The sequence below is a fragment of the Physeter macrocephalus genome, chromosome 19, assembly GCF_002837175.3.
Source record: "Physeter macrocephalus isolate SW-GA chromosome 19, ASM283717v5, whole genome shotgun sequence".
NCBI lineage: Eukaryota > Metazoa > Chordata > Mammalia > Artiodactyla > Physeteridae > Physeter > Physeter macrocephalus.
In genome coordinates this window covers 25626148-25652615 of record NC_041232.1, presented here as the reverse complement: position 1 = coordinate 25652615, position 26468 = coordinate 25626148, and the positions used below count along the sequence as shown (strand labels likewise).

Here is a 26468-nt window from a genome sequence, read left to right as displayed (position 1 = left end):
GGGGTCGGCCGCGCGCCCGGCAGGAACCCCGGGCCGGCCCGGCTCGCCCTGGCCACGGAGCAGGAGGCCGCTGCCCGGGTGGCCCACGGCAGCCGCGGGCGAGGTCCGGCTCGGCAGGCGCATCTTCTCCTGGAGGTCCCTGGGAGCGATAAGACACCCCCCCTCAGCCTGGAGGGACACCCTGCAGCGAGCTCCCGTCACCAAGCTCCCACCTCAACGCGGTGAGGCCACAGCCCACCGTAGTGACCTCAGGGTCCTTGAGTGCGTGCGTGTGGGGTCCGCTTAGCACCCCGGGCTCCCGTGGCATCATTGCTAGTGGCACCCCGTCAACACGCGGCGACCACAACCCACATCCCCACGAGAGTTACCCCACACCTGTCTCCCCTCCACAAGCACCACAGAGACCGATTTGCAGCAGAACCGCAGTGCTCCACGGGGACCCAGGCCACTGAGCCCCTGAGCCAGGACAAGTCCTTCAATGAGGAACTCAGGGCAGTTCCACCCAGGCCCCAGATCCGCTGCAGGGACAGGGTCCTGCAGATCCTTCCTCGTGCGGAGTGTGCGGTCTGGCTGCGCTCACCACAGTTCCACCCGCCCCATCGCAGTCCGGTTCTCAGCCGAGGCGCCACCCTGTACTCTTTACAGTCCTTTGCCCCTGAGCTGGGAGCACGGTGGGCATGGCCCCCACCTAGATGAGGGGCTGAGAGGGCAGCTGAGCTTGAGTGGGTCAGATCCGAGGCTCCTTTTCCCCTTGGGAGTCTCCAGGCCCCCCTGCCCAACCCTCAGTGCTGCACCTGGCCTCCATCACGCTACTTGAGCCACACCCGCTGGACCCTGAGGTCCCCGTGGGGGACCTGCAACTCCCCGGGCTCCTGACCCGCGGCGGTGACAGTGCTGTGGCTGTAGGAGGGCAGGCCCTGGGCTGCTCCCCGGCACCCTTCCTGGGGCCTGCAACACACGTCCCCACCGTCTTTTAGGCTGGTCCTAGGTCGTCTCCTATCTCTCTCTCAAGCTCCACCCTGTACACCTAGTGCCTGGCACGCAGCGCTGCCCATGAGTGAAATGCCCCACATCCAGGATTCGGGGTGACAGGACCTGGGTGGAAGGGCCGGACAGGGAGTACTCTGCGCCCGTCCACGTGGCAGGCCACGACTCCTCAAGAACACTCAAGTCCCAGTCTCTGCCGTTGACCTGAATGTGGAGAACGTGGCTCCCACCTCCCCCGCCCTGATCTACTCTGCGGCCCACGGGGCTGGGGCCAGGGGGGCACGCACAAGCTCAGCCCCCAGCCACCTGCCCACAGGCGTACCTCCCAGACTCAGTCCCCCTGCTGGCTCAGCAGCCCCCTGCAGCGTGCGACGGCATTCTCTGCCCTGCTAATCTGGGCTCCCTCGAGGCCCCGCTGTGGTCCATAAGCCCACGGTCCCCGCCAGGGCCTTGGAAGGAGTGAACCCCCGCCCTGGATGGTGCCTGCCCAGACCCTGCGCCAGCAAGGGTCCTCTAGGCGGGCAGAATGGAGGGTGCTTGGGTGTGAGGTCCCCTTCCCGAAGTCCTTCCCGGGTGCAGACTTCACACCCTCCCAAACAAGGAGACTGAAGGCAGAGCTCAGCGTGCCCTGCGGGAGGGTACCCGGGGCTCAGCGGAGCTGCCTAGGGGATGCGGGGGCGGCAAGGCAGCAGGATGGGAGAGCGGAGGGTCCCCACTTACCGCTCCTCCCTGCTCTTGTCCAGCTCTCGGTCGTGGTTGGTCAGGGATGAGACCCGCTCGGCGTCTACAGGCTTAGGCCACGGGGGCGGCGTGGGGAATGAGGGCGGCGCCCGGTGCAGCCGGTTCCAGGCCTCGCGGGGGCTGGGCAGGCCGTGCAGTGTGGGGCCCTCCTTGGGGGCAAAGAGGCCGCCACCGGGAGCTGGGGGGTGGGTGGCGGTGGAGCGTGAGGCCGGGTCGCGAGGGAGGCGCACACACGGAGACTCCCGACCTCAGACCCGCACTTGCCCCAAGGAGGCGGCGAAGGGCGTCCGTGCGCCCGGCGCCAGAGCTGCCCCGACCTGCGCAGGCGTGCGCGGAGGACACACGCGCGTGCCCTGCGCGAAGTGAGGGCGCATGCGCGGGGAAAGCAGGAGACGCGGTCACTCACTCAGCGCGTGGCTGCCCAAGCCTCCGAAGGCGTTGCTGCCCAGGCTCCCCAGGCCCCCGAAGGTGCTTGATCTGCTGAAAGGGTCTGTGGGGGAAACGAGGGCTCAGGGGTCTCCCCGTGCGCACCGGACCCTCCCCCCACCCCGCGGCTCCCGAACCCGGCAGGTGCCGCCTCTGCAATCTGAGGGGTACCCGGGTCCTTGGGGTCATCTCCCCACCCACCTGCATCCCCCCAGCCCTGAGGTCAGCACAGGCCAGCCAGACCGCACGGACCTCAAGGGGCACCTACCCGTCAAGTGACCAGTGGGCAGGAAGCTGCCAGGATGGGCTGAGGGTCCGAACGGGTTGGTGGTGGGGTGGGCAGCACCTGGGGAGGGGACAGGCTGATGGAGGCCGGAGTGCACCCGGGGCCTCGGCTGTGGCTCCAAGGGTGGCTGCGCCCTGGACGGCTGCTCCTCCCACTCCAAGCACGTGACCAGGCAGGAGGTGGGCCTTCATCTCCCCGGAGCCTGGAGGACCCCGAGGGGGCGGAGCAGGGAGGCAGGTGCTGACAGCAGTAGAACCCCGAGGAAGAAGGGCAGAGAAACGGCCTGCGATCTAGCCTTCTGGGGGCTCTCCCGAAGCCAGGGGCCCTGGAGTTTCCAACCAGAGCTACAGTGCCGGCCACCTAACAGTGGGTGCAGCCTGGGTGCTGACAGACACTGGCCCGAGCCACGGCTGCCAGAGGCCGCAGCTCCTCCTGCGGCGTCCCCTGGCTGCAGGCCACAGCCCACAAGCGTCACGGTGGCAACAGCCCCGGCTCCCCCGACGCCCCCCAGGACCGGACCTGGGGGGCAGCCGGTGGGCCCAGTCTGGAGACAGCGCTGTTGAGTCAGGGGTCAACCCTGCTGCTTAGGGTGCCCCACCCCGTAGCCTAGAGGTGAGTGCCTGGCGAGACCAGTGACTTGGGCGCCCCTCGTGTCCCTCCAGCTTCCTCCACCTGTGGGGACCCCAACAATGGTGCGCTCCTGTGTGCGTCACAGGTGGGCTCCTCCACCTAGACACACACAGGTTCTAGTGCCCAGAGAGCTCCCAGCTAGAAACTTGACCTCACCTCCAAGTGACCTTACGTCAAAGTGAGGAAGACAGCTGGCCCCAGGGCTACAGAGGATGGTGTATGGATGGGGCCATGGGTGTGTGTGGAGCACAGAGGGGCCCAGGCCACAGCCTGTGGGCTCTGGCCCAGATGGGCGGCCCTCTGCTTTCTGAGGGGCCCTGACGCCTGGCTGGGGTCTGGAGGCCACCAGGGTGGTGGAGCCGGGGCTGGGAAGAGGAGCCATGCTCACCAAGCCAGCCAGCATGACCCCATCCACACCCGTCACGCCAGTGTGCCAATGGGCTGCCCGCATGGACCACGTGTCCTTGTGCAAGGGGCAGCGGGTGGGGGTGAGCGTACATGAGCTCGGAGGAGGGTGGGGGGAGGTATCCGAGGAACAGTCAGGGAGGTGTCTCTGAGGAGGTGACGTCCTTTGAGTGCCTGACAGCTGGGGAGGAAGCAGCAGCAGCCCCTGAGCGAGGGCTCAAGGCCGCTGACCTCGGAAAGGCCTGCTGCACAGCTGCCCTCGGCGTCTGGGAACTCGGGTTCCAGCAGGTTTCTCGCCTCCCTCTGATAGGAAGGCCTCACGGACGCTCAGGTTGCTTGTGCAAACAAGGTGGTCTGTGCCGAGCACCTGCTTTCCTTCTGGGAGTCCGGGATTTGGTCCATGCAGGCAGAGCTGCCTGCGTGACCGGCCCCCAGTAAGAACCCTGGGCGCTGGGCCTCCACGAGCTCCCCTGGGAGACGGCGCCTCGCTCCTCACTGGGGAATGAAGTGCGTCCGTCCTGGGGCCCCGGGGGCAGTGCTCAGGAGGCACCCGCCCATTTCCGCCCTCCCCCTCCTCCCTGCCGACTGCTCTGTGTCCCTCGGCCGCAATGCATACAGCCAGGGCTGGGGTGTGACTTGTGCTGGGTCTGGGAGCACCGCGAGGCTGGGGTAGTCCCAGGGGCCCTGACACAGCAAGGCTGTGGCGCGGCTGCCGGCGGGGGCGAGCTCACGGGTTCCGGGAGCCGTTTCCCACCTTTCGGAGAAAAGCCAGACCCTTCCTGGGAGGAATATCGAGAAGGACACCCCAGAGAGGAGGGCATCCTGGCTAGAGTCCATGTGGGGCTCAGGTCGGTGGGGGGGGATGTCTCCACAGTGGGGGAAGCTCGAGGAGGGCAGGGCTGCCAGACCCCACCAGCTACGGCCGGAAAAACGAGAACCCAGAGAAACAAGAACGCTGCCCGAGCAGCCCTCTGGCGCCCGCACCAGCCAGAGAGAAAAGGCTAGAACGCCTCCGCCCGGCCGCCCCCTGGCCTGCATGGTGGCTGAGCCCCGAGCGCCCACGGGCCAGGCCGCCTTACCTGAGCTGGAGAGGAGGGGCCGGGCCAGGTCCTGCGGGTAGTGGAATCCGGCGAACACACCTGGGGCTGGGGGTCTGCTGAACAAGTCCAGCTTGGCGCCCGCGTCCAGTTTGTGAGGGCCCAGCTGCATCTGCGGGACAGTGTGTGCGCAGGGGCTGCCAGTGAGCTGACAGCAAGGTGGGACGCCACCTGCTCCGCTGGCCTTGCCCAGCGGGTGGAGAGACAGGTAAGATTTATCCTGACGACGTTTCAGCTGATACAGGATAACCGAACACCATGCGTGACTGACACAGGAAGGTCCTGATTGAGGTGTTTCACTCCTTTTCGTGTGCTTTTTGAAAGCTGGTGTGTTTTACACTTAAAACACATCTCAATTTGGATGCTACATTTTCACTGGAAATACTTTTGTCTGTTTAGATTTTGTAAAACTGAGCTGGAGAAGTACATTCTCATACCCAAGTCGTTCCCGTTTTCCAACGACTAAATTTAGCTTCAGTATGAAGATTCAAGTTTACTAAAGTTAAACAAAACTAAGAAACCGGTCCCTGGGTCATAAGGGCCGCAGGAGGCATGGGGCTAGGTGAGTTCTACCTGCCGAGATGGCAGCGACAGAGCGGGTGCTTGCGCCCTAGCTGGGGGCCCTGCCCCACCTCCTTCACTGTGTCTTCTAGGTGGCCCTGTCTGAGCATCTGCATGTTGAGACTCACAATAATCTGTCATAAATCCCTTTCTATGACTGGTCCTTTGTAGCATATTTAGGACATGATGAGTTAAAAATATCGTACGTGGAGTAATGTGTTATCTGAAATGGCAGACGAGAGCATGGAGACCCTTCTGCGATACGAGAGCAGGGTGCCGGCCCGGCCCCCTCAGCGCCCCGGCCCATTGCCCCAGCCGTGGGTCCCCAGGTCTCACACTTCCCTGTGTTGCTCAGCCAGGGCGCCTGGCACCACCTGCCGGGAGGGGGACGGCCTCGAGCTGGGTTCCTGTTCACCACCTGTCCCCCCCCCCAACCCCCTGCTACCACCAGGAGCACGCGGGCTCCATGAGCGCTTTTGGTCGTCTCAGCCCCTGGCTAAAAACCCAGGCACACAGCAGGCCCCAGTGCTAATAGACACCTGGGGGGAAGAAGGGGGCAGGGCCGAAGGCCCACTGGGAGGACTCAACTGACGGTGGGGAGGCCCGCAGAGTCAGCTCCTCCCAAACCCCTGCCTGCGTCACCCTGCGTGACCAGGTGGTGTAAGTGGCCCTGAGTTCCCCACACACTGCTGTCCTGTCCCCTCCCCACCTCCGACCCCTCACAGCCTGGCACAGCGCCTGGGCAAGGGGCACCCTCTGAACCGCGGGCCTGGCCGGCAGGGTGAGGCTCACCTTTACCTTCTGCTGATGGTGGTAGATCTGCCAGGCGATCTGCACGTGCACAGCACACCACTTCCCGGGCTTCTGCGACAGGGCGGGCGACGGGCTCAGCTCTGAGGCCGGGGCCTCCTCGCTCCCCGCCACCCCAGGTTCCTGCTGTCACAGTGCACCCCTGTGGCCACTCAAGAGGCACCCAGAGTCCTCCCGGCCTTGCACCTTCCCTGAGGTCCCGCCAGGCCCCTTCCTCCCAAGGCGAGGCAAGCAGGCGTACACACACTCACCCTGACTGCTGTCCGGTACGCGTCTGACACCTGCCGTCGACACAGGAAGAAGCATTAGACCCAGGCTCTGCAAGCAGCCCAGCCCCAGGGGGTCGGGGGGAGAGGACCGTGTGGGCCTCCACGAGGAGCCACGCTGGCGGGAATGCCCACCAGAGGAGGGAGGCACGGGCACCGCTGCCACCTACCCCGGGGGCTTTCTGTAGGAGGGTGTGAACGGCACTGGCCTGGCCTGTTAGCTCGAGTGGGTTTGAAGTCTGAGGGGAGAGAGGGACAGGGCACGAGACGACTTTGCAGGCCCCATGCCCAGGTGGCACGAGATCCCCCAGGCGCCACCCACGGGTGGCCTGGCCTCCCACCATATCCTGTCCGGAGGTTTCTGAAAAGGCTCTTGATCGACGTGCCTGGGCCAGGGTCTTCCCCAAGGGCTAAGGCAGCCCTGCTGCAGGGAAAGCGGGCAGAGCAAGCCCAGTCCCTGGTCCTGGGGCCTCGGGGGTGCTTCCCCCGTGGGCCTCCTGCAGCCAGGACGGCCCTGTGCTGCTGCCATGCAGACCCCACTGCTGTGCTGCTTCTCCCACCCCCACCCCGAGCGCTGCCAGCGGGAGAGGTGAGAACGGGCGAAGCCAGGCTCTCCGGCCCCGTGGGCAGAGGGCCCCACCAAGGCTCAGGATGTTCTGCGCTGAGATGAAGCCCCCTTGGGGGCCACCCGGGATCACGACACACACAGCCACGTGCGAGGCGGCTGGAGCTGCCCCGGGACGGGGAGGGCTGGCTGGGGGGCAGTCCTGCAGACCCCACCACAGTGCCCACCCCCCTCCTGGGAGCAGCTGGTACCTTGGGCTGAAAAGCACCCTGCAGGGATCCAAAGGGACCTGGGTGTGGGAGCAGGGCGGGCAGTCCTGGGACGGCTGGAGGGAAGGGCGGGAAAAACTGCAAGAGAAGGCGGGAGGGGCATTCCAGGGGCCTCGCGGACGCTGGGCCCAGCCCTCTGGTCCCCACCCCGTCACCCCTGCACTGGGTGGGAGGCTACACGGACACGGCACAGCCCCGCCGCCCTCCACGCCCCTCACCCTGCCTGGAGAGCCCAGAGCGTGCAGGGACACTCACGTTGGAATGTCGGAAGTAGGGACTGTCCAGCTTGGGCGTGTACTTGTCAAACTGGAAGGGAAGGAGGCAGAGGGTGAGGCCTCCGGCCAGGCTGACGCCCTCTGCTGGCCAGGCACCCACCCACGCCCTCGGGCCAGGCAGTGGCCAGAACGAGGCTGGTGGCCTTCAACCAGCTGTCCCCTAGGCTCCCCGAGGGTGCTGCCCCTTGGCCTTCCCTGTTCTAGTGGTCCCAGCACGGGAGGCACAGACTCGCCCATCTGGTGTCTGTGGCCATGACTGGGGCCGGGGGTGGGGGGCATGGAGCCCAAGGCTGGTGGTTAGGCTGCAGGACACACCTAGGCCACTGGCAGACTAGTCAGTGACAAAGCAAAGCTGTGTGGGACAGAGAGGACTCTGCCCCACAGCAGCTGGCTCAGGGGATGAGACCTCAAGGACAAGGAACATGGGAAAAGTCCTGGCTCCTGTGGCCCCTCAGTCCTGTCGGGCCTCCGGACCTGCCGCCCTGCTGCCAGCGGAGACACTGAGAACCCCACGTGGGTGCAACTGGCCCCACGGCCGTGTGGACACGCGGTGCTCCCCAAGCCCGAGAGAACGGCTCAGGATGGGGAACCTCATGGCATGACCCGGGGCGGGGGAGGGGACGAGAGGAGGGGCTGGACGGACAGCCGGACGGAAGGGGATGGTGTCAGCCTGCATGCGTGCAGAGAGCGTCTGCGTGTGCCTGCTGCGTGTCCCGCGCCCGGGCCGCCCCCGCCCGCCCGCCCGCCGGCCGGCACGCAGCCTACGCACCGGCGGGGGTGCGGCGGGCGGCAGGAGCGGCGTCGGGGGCGGCCCGGCAGGGAAGGGGGCGAATGTGTGTTGGTGCTGGTGTGTGTGCTGGTGTGTGTGTTGGTGCTGGTGGAACTCCGCCCGCAGCAGAGCTCCCGGGCCCAGGGGGGCGCTCTGGACCAGAAAACGCGCGTTCAGCTCTTGCCTGAGCAGCTCGTGATCTACAAGAGAAAAAGAGAGAGACAGAGAGGCACGTCGGCCGCGGGCTCCCGGCGGGGCGAGGCGGATAGTCACCTGCTGGCACTCCCGGTTTCGGCAGGCCAAGCCGTGGTGGCCGCTCGCTACGTGCGGGCCCCAGGGTGGAGGTAAGAGAGGTGCCTGTGACCAAGTACCAATCAGAATCCCCGAATGAGGCTGGCAATACATGATTGGCTGGCTGAATGAGATCAACAGGCTGGCATCTAAAGGCAAGAGAGAACACCGTGAGCCACCCTGGGAGCCCCCGGAGACAGCCCTGAAGGGGAGCCCTGCCCGTCCCAGCACCCCCAGACCAGTGTCCTGGTCCCATCCTGGGGCACTGAGCTGCCCCCAACCCAAGCTAGGCCGACAAGATTTTAGAAAAAAATTGGAGACCCACAGAGAAATCCTTAGTGACCTGAGATTTGGCCGTGAGGGGGCCCCTGCTGGAATCAGGCAGGGAGGGAGAGGCCAGGCGGGGCCGGGCCAGCTGCTGTTCACCTGGGACCCCTGTCCTCCACAATTCAACCCTCCTCCCCTCTCCCGCCCCCCCGCAGCCCAGGGACGGCAGGCCCTGGGAGCCCTCACTGCCATGGCCACGGAGCAGCTCCGGGTTTCACCAACCCCCTGCCTCCGACTGCCCGGCCAGGCCTGGCAAGGGCTCAGAATGGAGCAAGGGATGTCGTGTCCGTGTACGCGGGTGTGAACACGTGTGTGTGTGTGTGTGTGTGTGCGCGCGCGCACAACCGAGGCCCTGACGGAAGCTTCCTCTGCCCTGGGCAAAGTGGTCTGCTAGCGCTATGGGCTCCTGGGGGGGCTGCTATCCGGCTGGGCAGGGTCTGGAGAGCCAGGTGATCACTAAGGATACAGACCTCGGGGGCCGGCCCCCTCCCCAGGGCCCGCGTCCCTCCCCCCGGGGGTTAGGATCCCAGAGTGGAGGGGAACAGTGACCCTGCTGCCCCACCAACGGCGCCCGGACCTACCGGCGGGGTGTCCTGGGATGACCAGGCTGTTGGCCGGCAGCGCCGGGGGCGGGGGCAGTGTCGGGGGCGCGGCGAACATGGCCGCCGCGCGGTGCTGGTGCTGGGCCTGCGAGCGGAGCGCCAAGTGTGAGGTAGAGAGGTGGGGGCCCGGCCCGTGAGGCGACAGGGACGCGTGCTTCGCGAGCCCCAGGCTGGCGCCGCTGCTGGCGCTGCTGCTCCTGCTGCAGGGAGGGGCGCTCAGTGCCGGCCGGCGGCGCGCCCCGCGCCCACCTGCGGCTGCGCGGGCCCCGCCCCGCGCCCACCTGCGGCTGTGCGGGCCCCGCCCCGCGCCCACCTGCGGCTGTGCAGGCCGTTGTGCGCTGCCGCGCCAGGGCCCAGGAAGGCGCCTGGGGGGAGAGGCACGTGCGTCGGGAGGGAGGCCCGGGTCTGCAGGGGCGCGGGCGGCGGCGGCGGCTGCGGCGTGAGGCGGGGCAAGGCCGGGGCTTCCTTCTTGATGGGTGGGCTGGATGGGGCGCCGGGCGCGGGGCCGGCGGAGGGCAGGACCGGCGCGGGGCTGCGCACAGGGGGCAGGAAGGGCGGCTCGGTGCTCAGCTCGCGGCTGCGCTCCAGGCCCGAGACTTTGGGCGCCGCCCCGGCCTTGGCCTCGGACTTCTCGCCCAGCGTGGGTCCTGCAGAGAGAGGGGCCAGAGTGAGCCCGGGTCCCGGCTCACTGAACGCCGTCCAGGACTGTTTCCGACGCGGAGACACGCGGCGCGGAGCTCCTGCCCACAACACCTCGGTACCCCCGCCCCCCAGGCTACCTGCCCCGAGGGCCGACCCGCAGGGAGTGTCCTGCACCTCCTGCCCACGGAGATCCCAGCGCAGGGGCTGTCCCGGCCCCCATTTCACAGAGGGAGACGGAGGTGCACGAGGGAGGCGGGCCGGGCAGGGCGCTGGGCTCCCAGCTCATCCTGTCGCCCTTCTTTCCTCCGGCAGGAGCTTCACCTGTGCTAGCGGCTGCTCCTTCGGGAGCCAGCCGGGTGACCCCTGGCCTAAGCCCCCTGTGGCCCTGGGGGAGACTTCCGGATGACAAGCCTTGCTTGGTCTGTCGGGAGGAAGCCGCTGCGGGCCAACACTGCCCCCCACCCCCCTTCACCGCCCAGAGCCTCTGCTCCCCTCTGGGCTGCGGGCCTGCCCTTGGGCCGGGAGCTCCAGCCAGCCGCCTGCTCACTTCAGACCCTCCTTTTGAAAGGGCTACAAAGGAGGCCTCAGGTCACAGCCCCAGCGGCCAGGCGGAGGGCAGCACCCCCCATGTGAGCCGCTTGGCCTGCAGCGGGCAGCATCCCAGTCCCCAGGAGTGGAAATTCAGGTCGCTGGGCTGTGGGCTGACCCCGCGGCTGCCACGCTGAGTGAAGAGCTGGCCACAGCCTCCCCTGCGGCTGCAGGGCAGTGTGACCCAGGCTGGCAGAGAGGTGAGAGGTCTGGAGCCTCTGGGAAGTCTCCTTCCCTAGGGCAACCTCTGCCTTGGGTCTGTTTGCTTAGGGACGCACCTACAGAGGAGGCCATTGCCACCACTCCTGCAACAAGAACAGGAAAAGAGGGCCGCTGGCTTCAGCCCACTTGCTGCTCACAGCTGCCCAGGGACGCTAGCCCTTTCTCCCCTCCTGTCTCTCTCACATCTCCACACGAGGCCCTCACAAAGTAAGAGCAGCCATCAGAATGGAAAGAGGCAGGCATGGGCCATGCAGACCTGGATGTGACCCCACGTGTGGCACCAGTGCCCCAGCCCTTCTGGAGACGCCTGGAACCTTCTAGAGCCTCCTGCCACTGGAAAAGCATGAGCACTGCTACTCATCACCCCCACCCCCGCCACTAGGCACCTTTCTGGGCACCTCAAAGCCCAGAGTTCCTTGAACTCTGCCGAATCATAACCTCCAAACCTGTGACTGTGACCTTATTTGGAAAAAGGGTCTTTGCCGCCGTAATCAAGCTAAGAATCTCAAGATGAGATCAGCTTGGAATCGGGTGGGCCCTAAATGCAGTGACGGTGTCCTTGGACAGAACGGGAAGAGGCCTCATGAAGACGGAGGCAGAGATGGGAAGGATGCAGCCAGAAGCCCAGGGATGCCCAGGTTTGCAGGCAATACCAGGAGCTGCAAGAGGCAGGAGGGGCCCCTCCCCTGGAGCCTCTGGAGGGAGCACAGCCCTGCGCACACTTGACTCCAGATTTCTCATCTCCAGAACCGTGAGCAGGTGAATGTCTGTTGTTTCAAGCTGCGCGGTTTGTGGTCATTTGTTGAAACTGATAACACCCTACGTTAATTCCGTCTGAAATGGCAGCTGAGCGTGCCTCGCTCCGAGCCTCTGGTGGGCCACCTTACCCAGACTCCCCAGCAGGCGTCTGCTCGGCTACAATGCTCTGACTTGAGGAAGGGGCTTCTCGAGTTCAAGGCACGTAGAGGCCGTGACCGGCTACCAGGCCAGCAGGACCCACGGGGCTGCGGGTGCCCCAAGGCCTGTCCTGTGTGGTCACATCCTGAGGGAGCCCTCCAAGCAAAAGGGCCTCTTCTCTGCGCCGGGTCCAGTGAAACCCCCTTCCCGGGCACATCCCACAGCCGACAGGCTGGGTCACAAAGGCCTATCCTGGCCTTGATGGGACCGTGGCCAGGCATCCACCCTCTAGAGCAGTGCCAGCCAGAAGAGCTTTGTGGGACAGTGGAATGCTGGGTACCTGCGCCACGCCACTAGGGGGTCACTGGCCAGGGCCTGGGTGTGCTGGCAGGGCCGCGTCCCGAGCCAGGAGCTGCTGGCCATCCCAGAGCACCTGAGCCCAGGAAAGTGCACTCCTCATGGCCCCGAGCGGTGCAGGGACCCCACTTTGGGAACCGCCACTCCAGCACTGCCCAGCTCTGGCCGAGACACTGGCCCCGTTCCCAGCTTCCCTTGTTTCCTTGTGGTTTTCCCAGGGGGTTGGCGGGGGGGGGGGCGGGCTGCATCCCTCAGTAAATGACAGCACCCCACTCCTGCCTGAGGCTCTGCACCTGAAACCCAAGACAGAGCCTCACTTGGGGGCCACCACGGACTTCAGGAATGTGTCCTGTCCCTTCCTAGAGGCCAGGAGCCCAGGGCCACACTTACCTTTATCGGCTGCCGGGGCAAAGAGCTTCTCGGAGCCCACAGATGCCTGGAAGAAAGAGAGGAGGGTCAGAGGCCAGAGAGACCTACAGGGCTAGGGTGAACCTGGCCCTCACCCCCTGCCCCCGGCACCCAGGAAACAGGTCTGGGCAGGTTCTGCGCACACAAGGGCCGCCCAGCCTGGCAGAACACATCCTTCTGTGCCCACAGCCCCCATGGAGGAGGGTGACCACGCCCAGGCCCAGCTGCAAGTACTCGGACACAGGTCATTCAGCCTGTGATCAGGGAACCAGGGATGCCCCACTCAGCAGGGATGCAGGGGCTCAGCGTGGCCGTGCTGGGTGGGGAGCTAGGACTTGGGAATCGGGGCGCCAACCCGCGGAGCCGGCACCAGGAACCTGAGGGCTCCGCTGGGCCTGGCACTGGAGGTGGCGGGGGGGGGGAGCGGGGAACAGGGTTGGGATGCACCTGCCCCCCAGGCCCAGGCTGCAGGACATCACCTGCCACGCCCCAGACATGCTGAGTCACAGGTCTGGGGACCCCGGCCACCATGATGCACTGAGTGTCCAGGGTGGAGTGGGGTCAACCCACTCCAGGAGGGAACGTGGCAGTTTCTGATGGGCCCCTGGGCCGCTCAGCCTCTCCCCTCCCGGGGAGACGCCCCTGTGTGTGCAGGGCCTTGGTGAGGATGTGGCCCGCCCGCTGGTTCACAGCCGCAAGCCCGTAGGGCTGTTCTGAGCAGACCGTTTCTCCCTAGCTGGTGGTGTGTTACAACAGTTTCGCTGAGATATGATTCACATACCATACAACGCGCCCACTGAAGGCACACAGCTGTGAGCAACCATCACCTCAACCCGTTTTAGAACATTTTCAGCACCCCGAAAAGAAACCACATGCCCTTCAGCTGTCACCCCAATCCGCGCATCTCCCCCGGCCCTGGGCACCACCGCTCTGCCCCCGGTGTCTCCCGATGCCCCCATCGTGGACTTCCTCGGGGAGAAAGCAGACAGTGGTTGCTGTTGGCGTGCGGTGACTGAGTACCAAAGGGCATGAGGGCTCCCCCCAGGACGGCCACTATCAAGAAAAAACAGCCGGGGCTGGCGAGGACAATGTGGAGAAGCTGGAACCCTTGTGCGTTGCTGGTGGGAATGGAAAACGCTGTAGCCGCTGTGGAAAATGGTACGGAGGTTCCTCAAAAAAATCAATCATAGAACTACCGTATGATGCAGCAATCCCACTTGTGAGCATATGTCCAGAGAACTGAAAGCAGAAACTCAAACATGTATCTGTCCACCCATGTTCACAGCAGCATTATTCACAATAGCCAAAACGTGGAAACAGGGACTTCCCCGGTGGTCTAGTGGCTAAGACTCCGCGCTCCCGATGCAGAGGGCCTGGGTTCGACCCCTGGTCAGGGAACTAGATTCCACATGCCAGCAACTAAGAGCCCGCCTGCCGCAACTAAAAAGATCCCACATGTGGCAACGAAGGTCCTGAGTGCCGCCACTAAGACCCGGCGCGGGCCAAATAAATAAATATTTAAAAACCCCAAAAAACAAAAAAAAAACCCCACAAACGTGGAAGCAACCCAAGTGTCCATAAACAGATGACTGGATAAACAAAATGTGGTGTATATACACGATGAAATATTATTCAGCCTTAAAAAGGGAGGAAACTTTGACATAGGCTGCAACGTGGATGACCTGGAGGACACTGCTCAGTGAAGTAAGCCAGTCACAAAAGGACAAATCCTGTGTGGTTCCAGATATGAGGTCCCTAGAGCAGGCAATCCATGGAGACAGAAAGCAGGCTGGGGGGTGCTGGGGGAGGGGAGGGGGCATTAGTGTTTAATGGGGACAGAGTTTCAGTCTGGCAAGATGAAGAAATTCTGGAGCTGGATGGTGGTGATGGTTGCACAACGATATGAATGTATTTAATGCCCCGAGCTGTACACTTAAAATGGTTAAGATGGTAATTTTGTTATGTGTATCTCACCATGATAAATAAAAAACTTAAAAAAGCATGAAAGAATTCTCTGGGGTGATGAAAACATTCTCTGTCGGACTTTGGTGGGGGATGTGTAGTGGTATGTATTTGTCGAAACGCACCAAACTGTACACTTAAAACAGGCGCGTTTTGTTGCATGTAAATTATGGTGCAAGAAAGTCAATCACGAGATGGGGACTGAGGCGAGAGCAGACTGACAGGGGAAGAGAACAGAAACGAGAGTCCCAGACAGAGATGCACACGGGAGGCCCAGCACAGGCGGGGCCCCGGTCTGTGGGAAAGGGGAGGAGCTGCTCGGACGGAGGCTCCCCGGGCCCGTGTCGCTCCGTGTCACTCCAGGCCTGCGAACCGTGAACAGACCGCTGTGCCCCTTACACTCGTGCTGGGCTGGGGCCTCCTGCCTAACCACGCCCCGAAAACCCGCACTGGGAAAACAGGTGGCAAACGCAGCTCGAAAACAGGCCCACGCTCGCCGGGCCGGACTCGGACCCGCACCAGAGGGGAGTCTGGTGCCGCGGGAGTCCCCAGCGGAGGGCCGCCCCCGCCCAGGGGAGCAGGGAGCTGAGGCCGGGCGTGCCCTCTACAGGGAGGCTGTGGCTTGACCTCTTCCTAAGGGTGTTCCCGAGGCATCCTGCGTGGTGAGCAGCCTGGGTCGTGGCTTCGCCGAGGAGACCCCGGGGGGTGGGGGCGGGGATGGGTGGGTGAGGGGTCCACCTGAGCTGGGGGTCCGCGGGGTCAGGACGGCAGGGTCAGCAGCGCCGGCCCGCCCACCGCTCAGGGCCAGGGCGGGGACACCTCACGCCTGCTCACTCTGCACCAGGCACGGACCCAGCTCTGCGGGGAGCTACGGCCAGGTGCCCCCAGAGCCCTGTATCCTCCCGCAGAGGCCCATGAGTCACCGACCCTCCCGCCCAAAGACCCCCAGGCCTAACAGAACTGGACCCTCGCCATGACCTCAGGAGGGGGTCCTGTTGACACTCGCACTTGAGGCCACGCAGCCCGAGTGACAGCTGCTTAATTACTAGCTGGTCTCGTTAACACGCTCACAAATTGATTCTCCATACAGCAGCCAAGAGTATCTTTGAAAGCCAAACCAGAACAAGTCACCCCGGACTGAAGACACTCCAGTGCCTTTCCACTGCCCCAAACGACAGTGTGAGCCTCTCCCCCAGCCCCCAAAAGGGTGTGGCCGGCCGGCCAGTCTGGGCCCTTGACCCAGTGGCTTCGGCCAAGTCCCCACAGGCCTTCCCAGACCCCGTCAGTCTGAGGGTGCCCCGCCCCCACTGGCACACGTTTAAATCCTCTTCGCCCGCTGCCCTGCACCAGCGGGAGAAGGGCATGAGTGGGCAGGGCTGGCGCCCCCCAAATGAGGTGGGCCAGAGCAGGGGCAGCCACTCTGCTCTCCGGAGGCCGCCCCCTTAAGGTCTCCATTACCTGAGGCACCGACAGCCCCTCTGGGCCTGGCGGTGGTGCCGACCGTGCAAGCAGCCCACCCCAGTGCCTTATCACGTGCCATCAGCAGGTGCAATGAATGAGCTCAGCCTGCAAGCTGTCATTAGCTCCCAGGGGTGTGGTCGCTGGGCCACTGGGAGGGGGAGGGGGCTACTCCATGGCAGGTCGGGCCTCGAGCACCTGCCTCAGCTGCACCGTGTGTGCCGGCCCTCACCGGAGCCGTCCCCTGATACAGCAGGGCACCCCGACCCACCAAGGCTGGTGTCGCAAAGGAACGTGGTAGAGGCGTCGCTCTGAGAAAATGCGTTTGCTCCTGTGGGACAGGACTGCCCTCGGCCCGAGACTGGGGGGGGGGGGGGAGGGAAGAGTAGCAAGTCCAGTTACGGCTGCAGGCGCCCCTGCGCTGCCCGGGAGGCCCAGCCAGGCCGTTCTGGTTCACTGCAAGGCCCCAGGCTGGAGCACCGGACCCCAGAGCCTGATACAGCAGGGCACCCCGACCCACCAAGGCTGGTGTCGCAAAGGAACGTGGTAGAGGCGTCGCTCTGAGAAAATGCGTTTGCTCCTGTGGGACAGGACTGCCCTCGGCCCGAGACTGGGGGGGGGGGGGAGGGAAGAGTAGCAAGTCCAGTTACGGCTGCAGGCGCCCCTGCGCTGCCCGGGAGGCCCAGCCAGGCCGTTCTGGTTCACTGCAAGGCCCCAGGCTGGAGCACCGGACCCCAGAGCCAGGAGGTGGCGCCCCAGACGCTGGGAAAGTGACAGGGGAGCAGAGGAGGAGCAGCGGCGGGGAGTGTCTTCCCTGTGGCCCTGCCGACCCCTGCCGTCGCGCAAAGGCGGGAGGCAGGTGGGAAGGCCGCTGTCCCCTGTCCGTCCGGTCCTCACAGCCACACTGCCCTCGGGGAAGCTGAGGGATCCAAGTCCCCACAGGGGTCGCGGGCAGGGACCTGGCAGGCTTCCAACGCACGGCAAGGGCCGGGACACCGGGCCAGGCCCAGCCAGGCCCAGTGGAGAAGGCTCTCAACACACACCCACAGGCACCCTCAGCTCCCAGGACCTCTGGGGCCGTGGCTCAGGTTCCAGCCCCCTTCCCAGCACAGGCACAAAGCCACCCCTGCTGGGACTTGGCCCAGGTCGAGGTCCCTCGGTTCTTTCCCTTCCAGGACAAGGGGTCCGGAGCCGGCCAGCTGACCCAAGGCGGGTGGGCAGCCCTAGCGCAACCACCAGATCTGTGCTAATAACTTCCCGAGGATTATCCACTGGGACTTGACCCAGGCACCGCCGGCACCCTCCAATCCTGGCACTGAGCCGGTGTGGGTGTGAAACGAAAGGGTCACTTCAGGCCAAAGTCCAGGTTGGAGGTCCCCGGGCTGCAAGTTCAGGGTCCCCGTGGAAGGGGCCCGCTCCGTACGGAGAGTGTCAGGGTCAGCACTCTTCCCCCGGAGACACGCAATCCCGGCCGCGGGCGGAGGTCAAGGCGCGCTTTGTTTGCGAGGACCCAACCTGCGGGGCAGCCTCGGCCCAGACACGCGGCCCAGACTCCGCCGGCCGCGCCCCGCCCCAGACAAAGAGCTCCAACTCCGGGCAGGTGAGCGCGGCGGCGGCCGGGAACCCGGACGGCCGGGCCCGCGCCAGGGCGCAGACAAAGGCGCGCGTCCCCCAGCGCCCTGCCCCGCCTCCGCCGCGGGCCCCCCAGCGCCCTGGCCGAGGACCAGGACTCTCTGCGGGTCTGCCGCCACGTGCGCCCCAGGGGCGCAGGCGGAGGTACGTGGGGTCTCCGCGCGCCCGGCTCCCGTGAGAGACGGAGTGAGCAGAGCGCCGGGGGCCTCTCCCGCTCCCCGATCCTCTAGAGGGGGCGGCTGCTCTCTCAACCCCGGCCCCCAAAGTCCCGAGTTCCTCCCCGGAGCCACCAGCGCTCACTCACCGCGCGGGCGCCCCGGGTCCGGCGCGCTCTGCAGGCGACCGCCGCTAGTCCTCGTACCGGAGCCGGAGTCGAAGCTGGGCGGCATGGACGAGGGCCACCGCCAGCCTCGGCCCGTCGAGGTGGCCCCTCTCCCGTGGCGCCCTGCCTAGCCGGAACCCAGGCCGGGGGCGCGCGGGGCACGCATGTCCGCCGCGCCGACTCGGCGCGCTCCGGGCGGCTCTCGGTGCGCACTGGGCTCCCGGACGCCGTCGGGCGCGGCGCGGGGCCCAAAGGCGGCGGGGACGGCGGCGGCGGGCGCACTGCTGGCTGGCGCGCAGGCGGCGGCCAGGGAGCGCGGCGGGGCGGGGCGGGGGCGGGGCGCGGGCAGGCCCGATTAATCCAGCCCCGAGGCGCGGATCTGCCCGCACGGGGCCGCGGACTTGGGTTGGAGCGTTCGCCGTCCCATCCCCGTCACCAGGTCAGGGCGCGCGGTGCCAGCTGTACCGAACGCTGTATGGGCCGGCTCCTCCGACGCTCACAGCAACGAATATGGATGGCTCCTACGCCCAGTTTACAGAGGGGAAAACTGAGTCACGGAGCGGCGAGGTCGAGGAGCTGGGACTTGAAGGAAGGACAACAGAGCCCCCACAGCTGTCCGATGTAAGCTCCGCCCTCAGTTTCACCATCTGCGAAATGGGGATGCAAAGTGGGAGAAGGGGTCCAAGTAGTTACTGTAATTGCGAATTGCGCAGTACACGCCAGCCCTGCCCACTACTCCGGAGCCACCTGGCCGCTCCGTGGGCCCAAACCGAGTTCAGATCCAGGGGGAACAACCGCCCCTTGAGAAGGCCGAGTATATGCCCCACACCGATCCAGGCCCACGGGGTGGCACCTAACATTCCAGAGCGCGCAGGTACAACACCAGGACGCCAGCAGCACGACTCCCAGTCATGAAACTTGCTGTAAAACAATCCACGGAGGGTAAGGGCGCCGAGGGGCTCCTGGAAGGAGTTTGAGAGCCCACCTCTAAGCTGCTGTGCGGCTAGGGGCACCAGGAGGTCAGCTCTGGTGAGGCATCCAGGGACCCACAGCTTAGAGCCCAGGTTCAGGGCCTGCATACGCCTGCCCTAAGCTGGGTGATCAGAGGCGGGTCCATTCAGCGGGGAAGCGCGCAGCCATTCAAACGGGACCCTGGGACACAGCTCCAGAACCGCGGGCACTGGGCCAGCGCTCCCTTTTCAAAAGGCGGCAAAACACAGGCAGACACATGCACTTACACAGCCCACAGTTAATCTCCAACCGTAAAGAAGAAATGGCCAACGGTGCCAGCCTCTAGGTGGGGCTTTTAAGTCCTTTTGTTCTGTTTGAATTATTTACCAATTACATATATATTCCCCTTACCCCGCCCCCATAAACGTCATACCACGAAACCCTGTTTCCTGCCATAAAAACAGCACGTATGTGGCACCGTGCTGAATGGCTTCTAACCATGAAATCACTGGGCCCTCACGCCTATCCTTTGAGGACATACTATTGTCATATCCATTTTGTTGATGAGGAAACTGAGGCAGAGAAGTGAGGTGACATGCTGGAGGCCACGGAGCTGGTATGTGGCAGGGCTGGGACTGGAAACCCAGCAGTCTGACCCTGGGGTCTGTGGGCTTAGCTGAGACATGCTCTTCCTCTAGGAGAGCTGCAGAGACTGGTCCTGGGACGTGGGATTCTGGCGGGAGAACCCTGACTCCCAGGCTGGGGGGTGGCTCTACCTCAGGGGTGGGTGTCTGCGGGCCCATGTGCCCCCGTGCCCACTGCACCGTGCCCCAGCAGGGCGTGAGCTCTTGCACTTGGCCCAGCTCCAAGGCCTCTGGCAGCGAAGGGGAAAGGTGTTCATGCAAGTGGGGTGTCCTGATCTACCCCTCTGGGGTCAGCAGCAAAAGGGCCCTAAGCCCAGAAGTCTGTGAACCTTACACAGCAAAGTGGAATTAAGGTTGGTCAGTTGACCTGGAGATGGGGAGATGATGCCATGGGCACAGCTTAATCTCAGGGTCCTTACGAGTGGAAGGAGAGATGGGAAGACGCTGCCCTCTGGCTGTGAAGATGTCGGAAGGGGCCGGGAACCCAGGCATGTGGGCGGCTCTACAAGCTCAGAAAGGCCGGGAAGGGATTCTCCCTGGAGCCGCAGAGGGGCCGGCCCAGCCCACATCTTGACTCCCGCGGGGACACTCCTGTGGGACTTATGGCCTCCTCCAGACTGAGAGATAATAGTGTAGTACTCAGCCGCCGAGTTGGTGACAACTTGTCACTGCAGCCACGCTCAGTTTACACTCACAGCCAGGACCCTGATTAGGGGATGGAATGCAGAAGAACAGGCCACCCCATCGGCAGGCCTGAGTCAAGCTCACAGCCTAGTGGGAGAGAAGAGCCATACACAGGGAGACAAGTAATACGAGTGCAGATGGGGTGGACAGACAGTAAAGGGCAATGTGAAAAGCAGTGACGGGCACGGATCTGAATGGCAGCTGGGGGAGCCTTCCCATGAGGGGCGTCTGAGCTGAGACCTGAAAGATGACAAGGACCAGGCTAAGCTGAGGGGAGCTCAAGGAAGAGTCTTCTGGGGGCGGCCACAGCCAGTGCAAAGGCCCTGAGGCAGGAACAACCTGGCAGGGCCAGCCAGGGAGGTGGGGTGGGGCACAGGGCCTTGAGGGCCATGAGGGCGCTTGGGCATTTGTGTTGAGCAACAGAAAGAGATGTGTGTGGGATCTGAGGAGGAGAGGGATGATGAGGTCTTTAAAAAGACCCCTCTGTAGGAGTCGCCACAGGGCTGGGCGGGGCGTAAGGAGCTGGGCTAGGAGCTGCTGTGACAAGCAGGCCTGGGGATGAAAGGGGGTGGGTGGTGGGACCGCTCCAGAGGTGGGGACAGGGACTCCCCCATTGGAGATGTCGGCTGGCAGCTGGTTACGGAGCTTGGAGCTCTGGGGGCGGTGACCCTGGTGCACCAGGTCAGGCAACCTCCCCCAGTCGAGCTGCTGAATCCTCGGGGCCCCAAAGGTACGCTCCATCATCGTGTCTCCTCCAGATGAGCAGCCGGGCTGCACCCAGTCTCTCCCAGCTACCTGGAGACCCCAGCCCTGGCAGTAAAAGGTCCCTGGAGCCTGTGGCAGTGGGGAGAGCGGGTGGCAACTGAGGGCTGGGCTAGCGCCGGGAACCAGCAGGCACAGCTAGGAGCTTCTCCAGCCCCAGCCCGGCCTTGTCACCCCGGTCCAGAACAAGCCCCTGAGTCTGACCGTCAGGTCATGGTCAAGGTCTCAATGTGCCCCCCGGCTCCTCTCCCACCACAGCCTGACCTTGGAGGAGCCTGTCTTCCTGTAATGATACGGCTTCACTTCAAACATCATTCTTAAGACCGCCTTGGGCACTCGTGGTCCTTGAAAAGGCCGCAGTTGCCATGCCACCTCTGAGCCACGGCCCCGCCCTCTGGCTTGGGAGTAAAACCAGACTTTGGGCAGGACTGGCTTTAATTCTGTTTAGAAAGGAAAGTGGCTGCGATATGAAAGATTTAATGAGGTTAGAAATCTAGAAGGAAATGGAGCGGGACTGGATGACCGGGAGGAATGAAGGCCGCGTCCGAGAGCGCAGGGACGTCCCTGTGCGACTTCCAGGCCAAACAGGTAATCCACTCCGGGCCCGCACGTGCTGGGCAGGGGCCGACAGCCAGTCTTAGAACCACATCTGTCATCGTTACGCAGGGCAAGGGGGAGCTGTCGTCACAGGGGCCATGGAGGGGGCTCCACCCACAGCCCGGGGGGCTCTGGGAGTGCCCGCCCCCCGCCAATCAGCCACGTCAATTGCTGGGCGCCCCTCGGCTGGGCTGAGGCGCTGCCAGCTGGCCTGCTCCCTCGTGGCTGCCCTCCGGGGGGCAAGTGGATGCAGGGGCTGCAGACGAAGGCCCGTGGGCCGTGTGACAAGGACACCTGCCAAGACAGGGCCCCATGCGTGTGAGAAGGCCAGTGTGGCTGTGGGGGGGGGGCACTGGGGGAATGGGGGCCAGGCTTCCTGGGCTGGGCTCCCCAGCCTCGGTTCATCCTTGCCGAGCCGCGCCTGTGGCCTCACACAGAGCGACCCCGCGGCTGTGGACCGGAGCGCAGACCCTCTCGGCCAGGCTGGCGGGCTCAGCGGAGGGGAGGGCATGGGGGGCAGGGCGGGGTCCAGAGGGTCCTCGCTAGCTGGGCATGTCCATCACTGGTGTCCAGTGTTGAGAAAGAAGCAAAGGCCAGAAAAGTCTACACATGCTCACTAACGGGCCGACCACGGGTGAACTCAGACCCCGCTCAACGCTGGCTCGCCCTCCTTACTGACCAGAAAATGCAAATTCAGTGCAAAACAGCGGAGGGGGAACTGCAGATTGTGCCAAAGATGTGAGAGTTCGTGCGGCTGAGAAGACCCTCTGGAAAGCCTTGGAGGAGGGAGGATGTGATGGGCTTGGGAGAACAGCCGTGTGCATGCTGAGTGAGGCTGAGCGGGGCTTCTAGGGCGCAGGAGGCCCCGGGCCCTCTGCAGTCCTCAGCGCTGCGGCCACCACAACCCTCTGCGGCTTGTGCTGTCCGTGAGGCCGCTGCGAGCAGGAGGACAGGGCAGCCTGCTGCAGCGGCTGAGTGTGGCCCCCAAAGACATGCACACCCAGAACCTCAGGGTGTGACCGTATTTGGAATTAGGGTCTTTGCAGCTGTGATTCAGGATCTCAGGGTGCGTGCACCCTGGATTGGGGGCCCAAGTCCTATGACCGCATCCTTCTGCCCAGAGGAGACACAGACACGGGGGTGGGGGAGGGAGGCCACGTGACCACGGAGGCGGAGATGGGAGCGATTCCACGAGCGAGGGAAGCCTGAAGCCACCAGGGGCAGGAAGCCTCCTCCAGGGGAGTGCGGCCCTGCCCACACCTTGAGGCCAGGCTCCCGGTCTCCGGGACGCAGGAGAACAACTTCCTGCGGTTGAAGCTGCCCAGTGTGTGGTACTGGGGTCCACTGCGTGTGCGGTGGGCACCCTGGCCAGCCCATCCCGGAGGGGAGTGGGTTCTCAGCCGGTGTCTAAAGCAGGAGCCACGAGCTCCAGGTATCAGGAGGGGCGTGTGGGCATTGAGCGCACCCGTGTATGTGCACACGCGAGTGCCCGCTGAGTGCACGTGTGTGTGACGCTCTGTGGGCGAACACGCACACGTGTGCGGGTGTGAAGGCATGCGTGTGCGCGTGTGGGAGCAAGCGTGCGTGCGGTGCGAGGCAGGGACGTGCGGCGGCCCCCTGTCCCCAAGCGCGTCTGCGTCTGCACGAAGGCCACGGAGGCCTGGCTCTCTTCAACCAGAACAACGGCAAAGCCCTTTCCCTCGGGGCGGCGCCTCTGGTCCTGCTGGGGACCCGGGGGCACAGCGCCGCTGTGGCGCTGACCCAGCTCTCCGCTGTGGCAGGGCCGGGGCGTGCAGGGACAGGGCAGGGTGTCTCGGCCGCCCTCTAACCCCTGCCCCGTCCTCCTGACTGGATCTCAAGCTCTGATCATTTCTTTTTTTTTTTTTTTTTTTTTTGTGGTACGCGGGCCTCCCTCTGTTGCGGCCTCTCCCGTTGCGGAGCACAGGCTCCGGACGCGCAGGCTCAGCGGCCACGGCTCACGGGCCCAGCCGCTCCGCGGCATGTGGGATCCTCCCGGACCGGGGCGCGAACCCGGTTCCCCTGCATCGGCAGGCGGACGCGCAACCACTGCGCCACCAGGGGAGCCCCCCCTCTGCACTTCCTCTTATTGCTTACTTCCCCGGTTTTGAAGCCAATGGGCCTCAATAGCCTCACAAACTGAAAGCTTGTTGACCCAGACCTCAATTACTGCTAAGAATCAAAAACTCCCCTTCACCTACTTTAGCCGGAGACTCATGACAATGCTATTCACTTGCCATTTGCTTTAATATCTATTATCTTTAAAGAAAGAAAGAAAAGAAGAGGCGGACACCAAGCCTTCCCTCGTTCCTACACCGTTTGGGGAGGATATGATTCTGAACATACGCCCAGGACAGCGTGGCTCCATGCTCGAATCGGGCCAGTAGAGTTTGCTACATCTTTAAAGCACAGGAACCATAAATCAAGATGAAAATCCTACAGCCCCAAAGCCTTACCAATTGATACAATTTGAAAATGGGCAGCCGGAGAGGCTGGGGAGAAAGCTGACATGATGACTTTTATAATAGCAGAACGTTTAAGGTTATAGAAATAAAAGGAAGAGGATGAAATCAGGCGCGTTGATCTCTGCCTGCAGGCTCTCTCAGCTCACTGGAAGCTCCAGCAATTATTTCTGCTCTGGCTTTCCCCTCCTTTTTTTCCAGCAGTCTGTTTGAAATGAAGCAGAACCAGGCATGGCAGGCTTATCAGTGTCGTTAGCTGACAGGGCGCCCAGCACACCTGCTTTTACTTGCTGCCATTTCAGGCACTAATGCCACAGAGAATGTAGCTTGGGTCCTTATAATGTGTAAAGATTCATTTATTTCACCTTTTGAACCTGCCTGACCCCCTGGGCTTGTGTTGGGGAGGAGGCAGAGGGCTGGAGAGGGTTTTTTTCCTAGCACTTAGAAGAAGCTGGCAATTAGGGGTCTGGCCCTGGGGCTGTTGCTATGATAGAAGCTTAAAAGAGAAGACAGGGGCTCAGCCAGGGAGGTGCTGGGAGCCAGTCAGGGCTTGGGCCACCTGAAGGGGGCTGGGGGATGGTGCCGAGCAGAATTGCCCTGGCTGCTGCTTCCCTAGCTCCGCGGTGTCCCATGTGCTGTGCTATTTTGACACCTGGGCACCCCTACCTTTGGAGACCTGCCTCACATCACACCACACGTATTCAGATGCATCTGCCTCTCACTGTCACTAAGATTGTTGACAAGATTTTTTAAAATCATCTTGCCTTTGAAATGATTTGGCCATGGGTACCTCATTTCATTTACAATGGCTGAGATTTCCTGGCAATCATCGAATGCACCTAGGAATTCCAGCAAAGAGAGAAATATCTACCCTTCAAACTGTTGTCCAATATAATGGAATTTTTATGAATACTAAATTTAGCCATTAATGAAGTTGATATAATGTTAAGTTTTGCAGACATTTTAATTAAACACCTATTCATTTCAATTTTATGGTTTTCTTTTCGTATTTTGGAGCCAATAAATGTAGTATATATATGTTGGAATCAAACATTTTAATAGGCCCCAGGAAAGGAAAAGCTGGTAACCCCAAACCTGACGCCCCAGCTGCCTAATGATGATTTTTTTCCCCTTTTTCCTTCTTTTTTTCTTGCCTTCCTTTGGTATGGGTTTGACTGATGCACTTTCCCTTCTAGTAGTCTTAGTTCAAGGTCTTCGTTTCCCAGGAATAAGAACATAGTTCTTGTTGGTGGACATTGCACTCTTTTAGGACTTTGATTCTGGTTGCTTCTATGTCATATCTCATGACTAGTACTGGAGAGAGTGGGGGCATATTCCTCACCTTCTGTCTGGAAATCTGGAAGTTCCTTCATTTCTTGATGTTTCCTTCTTTTCAAGAGGTTGACCGAGCACCTCTGTTGATTATGTCTTGGTAGCATTTCCCCCTTCTTCTGTTAATAGAATTCCAGTTTCCTCAGGAAGAGCTACCCCTCCCCAGTGATTTAGCCCATTGTCTCCAGGAGAGGTCGATTAGAGCATCCCATCACCCTGGCCACAGTTATTGGTTTCAGGACTTCTATAACTATTTGGAAAAAAAGAGCCTTCTTTTTATGCAGAGATTGCAAGCTTAAGGATCTGCCAGGAGAACCACTGTGGAGACAATAAAGTCAATGCAGAGAAAAACAGTGTTAATAGGTTGAGATAGAAGAACTAAGTCTTAATGATATCATGAAAGCTCCTGGATCCAGCCATGCCTGAAAACAATGAAACCATACCACCCCTAAAATAATAGGTTAGATAAAACCAGTTCCTACTTTGCTTAGGCCAGCTTGACTTGGGTAGCTGTCACTTGTGATCAAAAGAATCTTGACATATTCTGTTATCGCTAACGGGGCAAGGCCAGGAGAGAGATTTCATTTCATCTCCTCTGTTAGGAAACAATTTGAATTGGAAAAGTGAGACTTGGTGGGTGTTGGAAGGATGGGGAGGGTAACAGTGTTGCAATAAGAAGAATAATGTTGTGGACCAGGCACTGAGCTCCTGTCTCCCAACAACTCTCAGAAGTTCATTGTCCCCATTTTACAGAAAGCAAACTGAGGCTCAAAGCCACCTACCTAGGAAGAACAGTCTGACTGGTTTCAGATCTGTTTCATTCTAAAGTAGGGCAGAACAACACCTAGAACAAAATGTTTGGAGCTCATGTTTCTAATCCTTAGGGCACAAGATCCTGGAGGCTCAGGACCTACTGTTGGTTCCTTTGGTCTTGCATTAGATATTCCATAAAGTTTCTGTGCTCATCATACCACTTTGTTCTCACTGTTCCCCATGGAGTTCCTACCATTAAAAATTCCATTCCTGGGGCTTCCCTGGTGGCACAGTGGTTGAGAGTCCGCCTGCCGATGCAGGGGACGCGGGTTCGTGCCCCGGTCCGGGAGGATCCCACGTGCCGCGGAGTGGCTGGACCCGTGGGCCATGGCCGCTGAGCCTGCGCGTCCGGAGCCTGTGCTCCGCAACGGGAGAGGCCACAGCAGTGAGAGGCCCGTGTACCGCAAAAA

General features: G+C 62.6%; 1 protein-coding gene across 2 annotated transcripts in view; it reads right to left on the bottom strand.

Moving 5' to 3' along the window:
- The window catches only part of FBRSL1 (fibrosin like 1), a 93362-nt gene that overhangs the window by 2938 nt on the left and 63956 nt on the right, over positions 1–26468 (bottom strand). The window contains exons 6-19 of one of the 2 annotated variants that reach the window (XM_055080553.1): positions 12404–12449; positions 9621–9954; positions 9287–9507; positions 8459–8527; positions 8088–8287; positions 7299–7349; positions 7026–7121; positions 6380–6448; positions 6195–6224; positions 5926–5997; positions 4555–4684; positions 2423–2500; positions 2135–2218; positions 1708–1906 (exon numbers count right to left, since the gene is read on the bottom strand). In XM_055080553.1, the coding sequence (XP_054936528.1) occupies positions 1708–1906; positions 2135–2218; positions 2423–2500; positions 4555–4684; positions 5926–5997; positions 6195–6224; positions 6380–6448; positions 7026–7121; positions 7299–7349; positions 8088–8287; positions 8459–8527; positions 9287–9507; positions 9621–9954; positions 12404–12449 (1679 nt within the window). Of the gene's footprint in view, positions 1–1707; positions 1907–2134; positions 2219–2422; positions 2501–4554; positions 4685–5925; positions 5998–6194; positions 6225–6379; positions 6449–7025; positions 7122–7298; positions 7350–8087; positions 8528–9286; positions 9508–9620; positions 9955–12403; positions 12450–26468 lie in introns of both variants that reach the window. The other variant, XM_055080552.1, reaches the window with a different exon arrangement.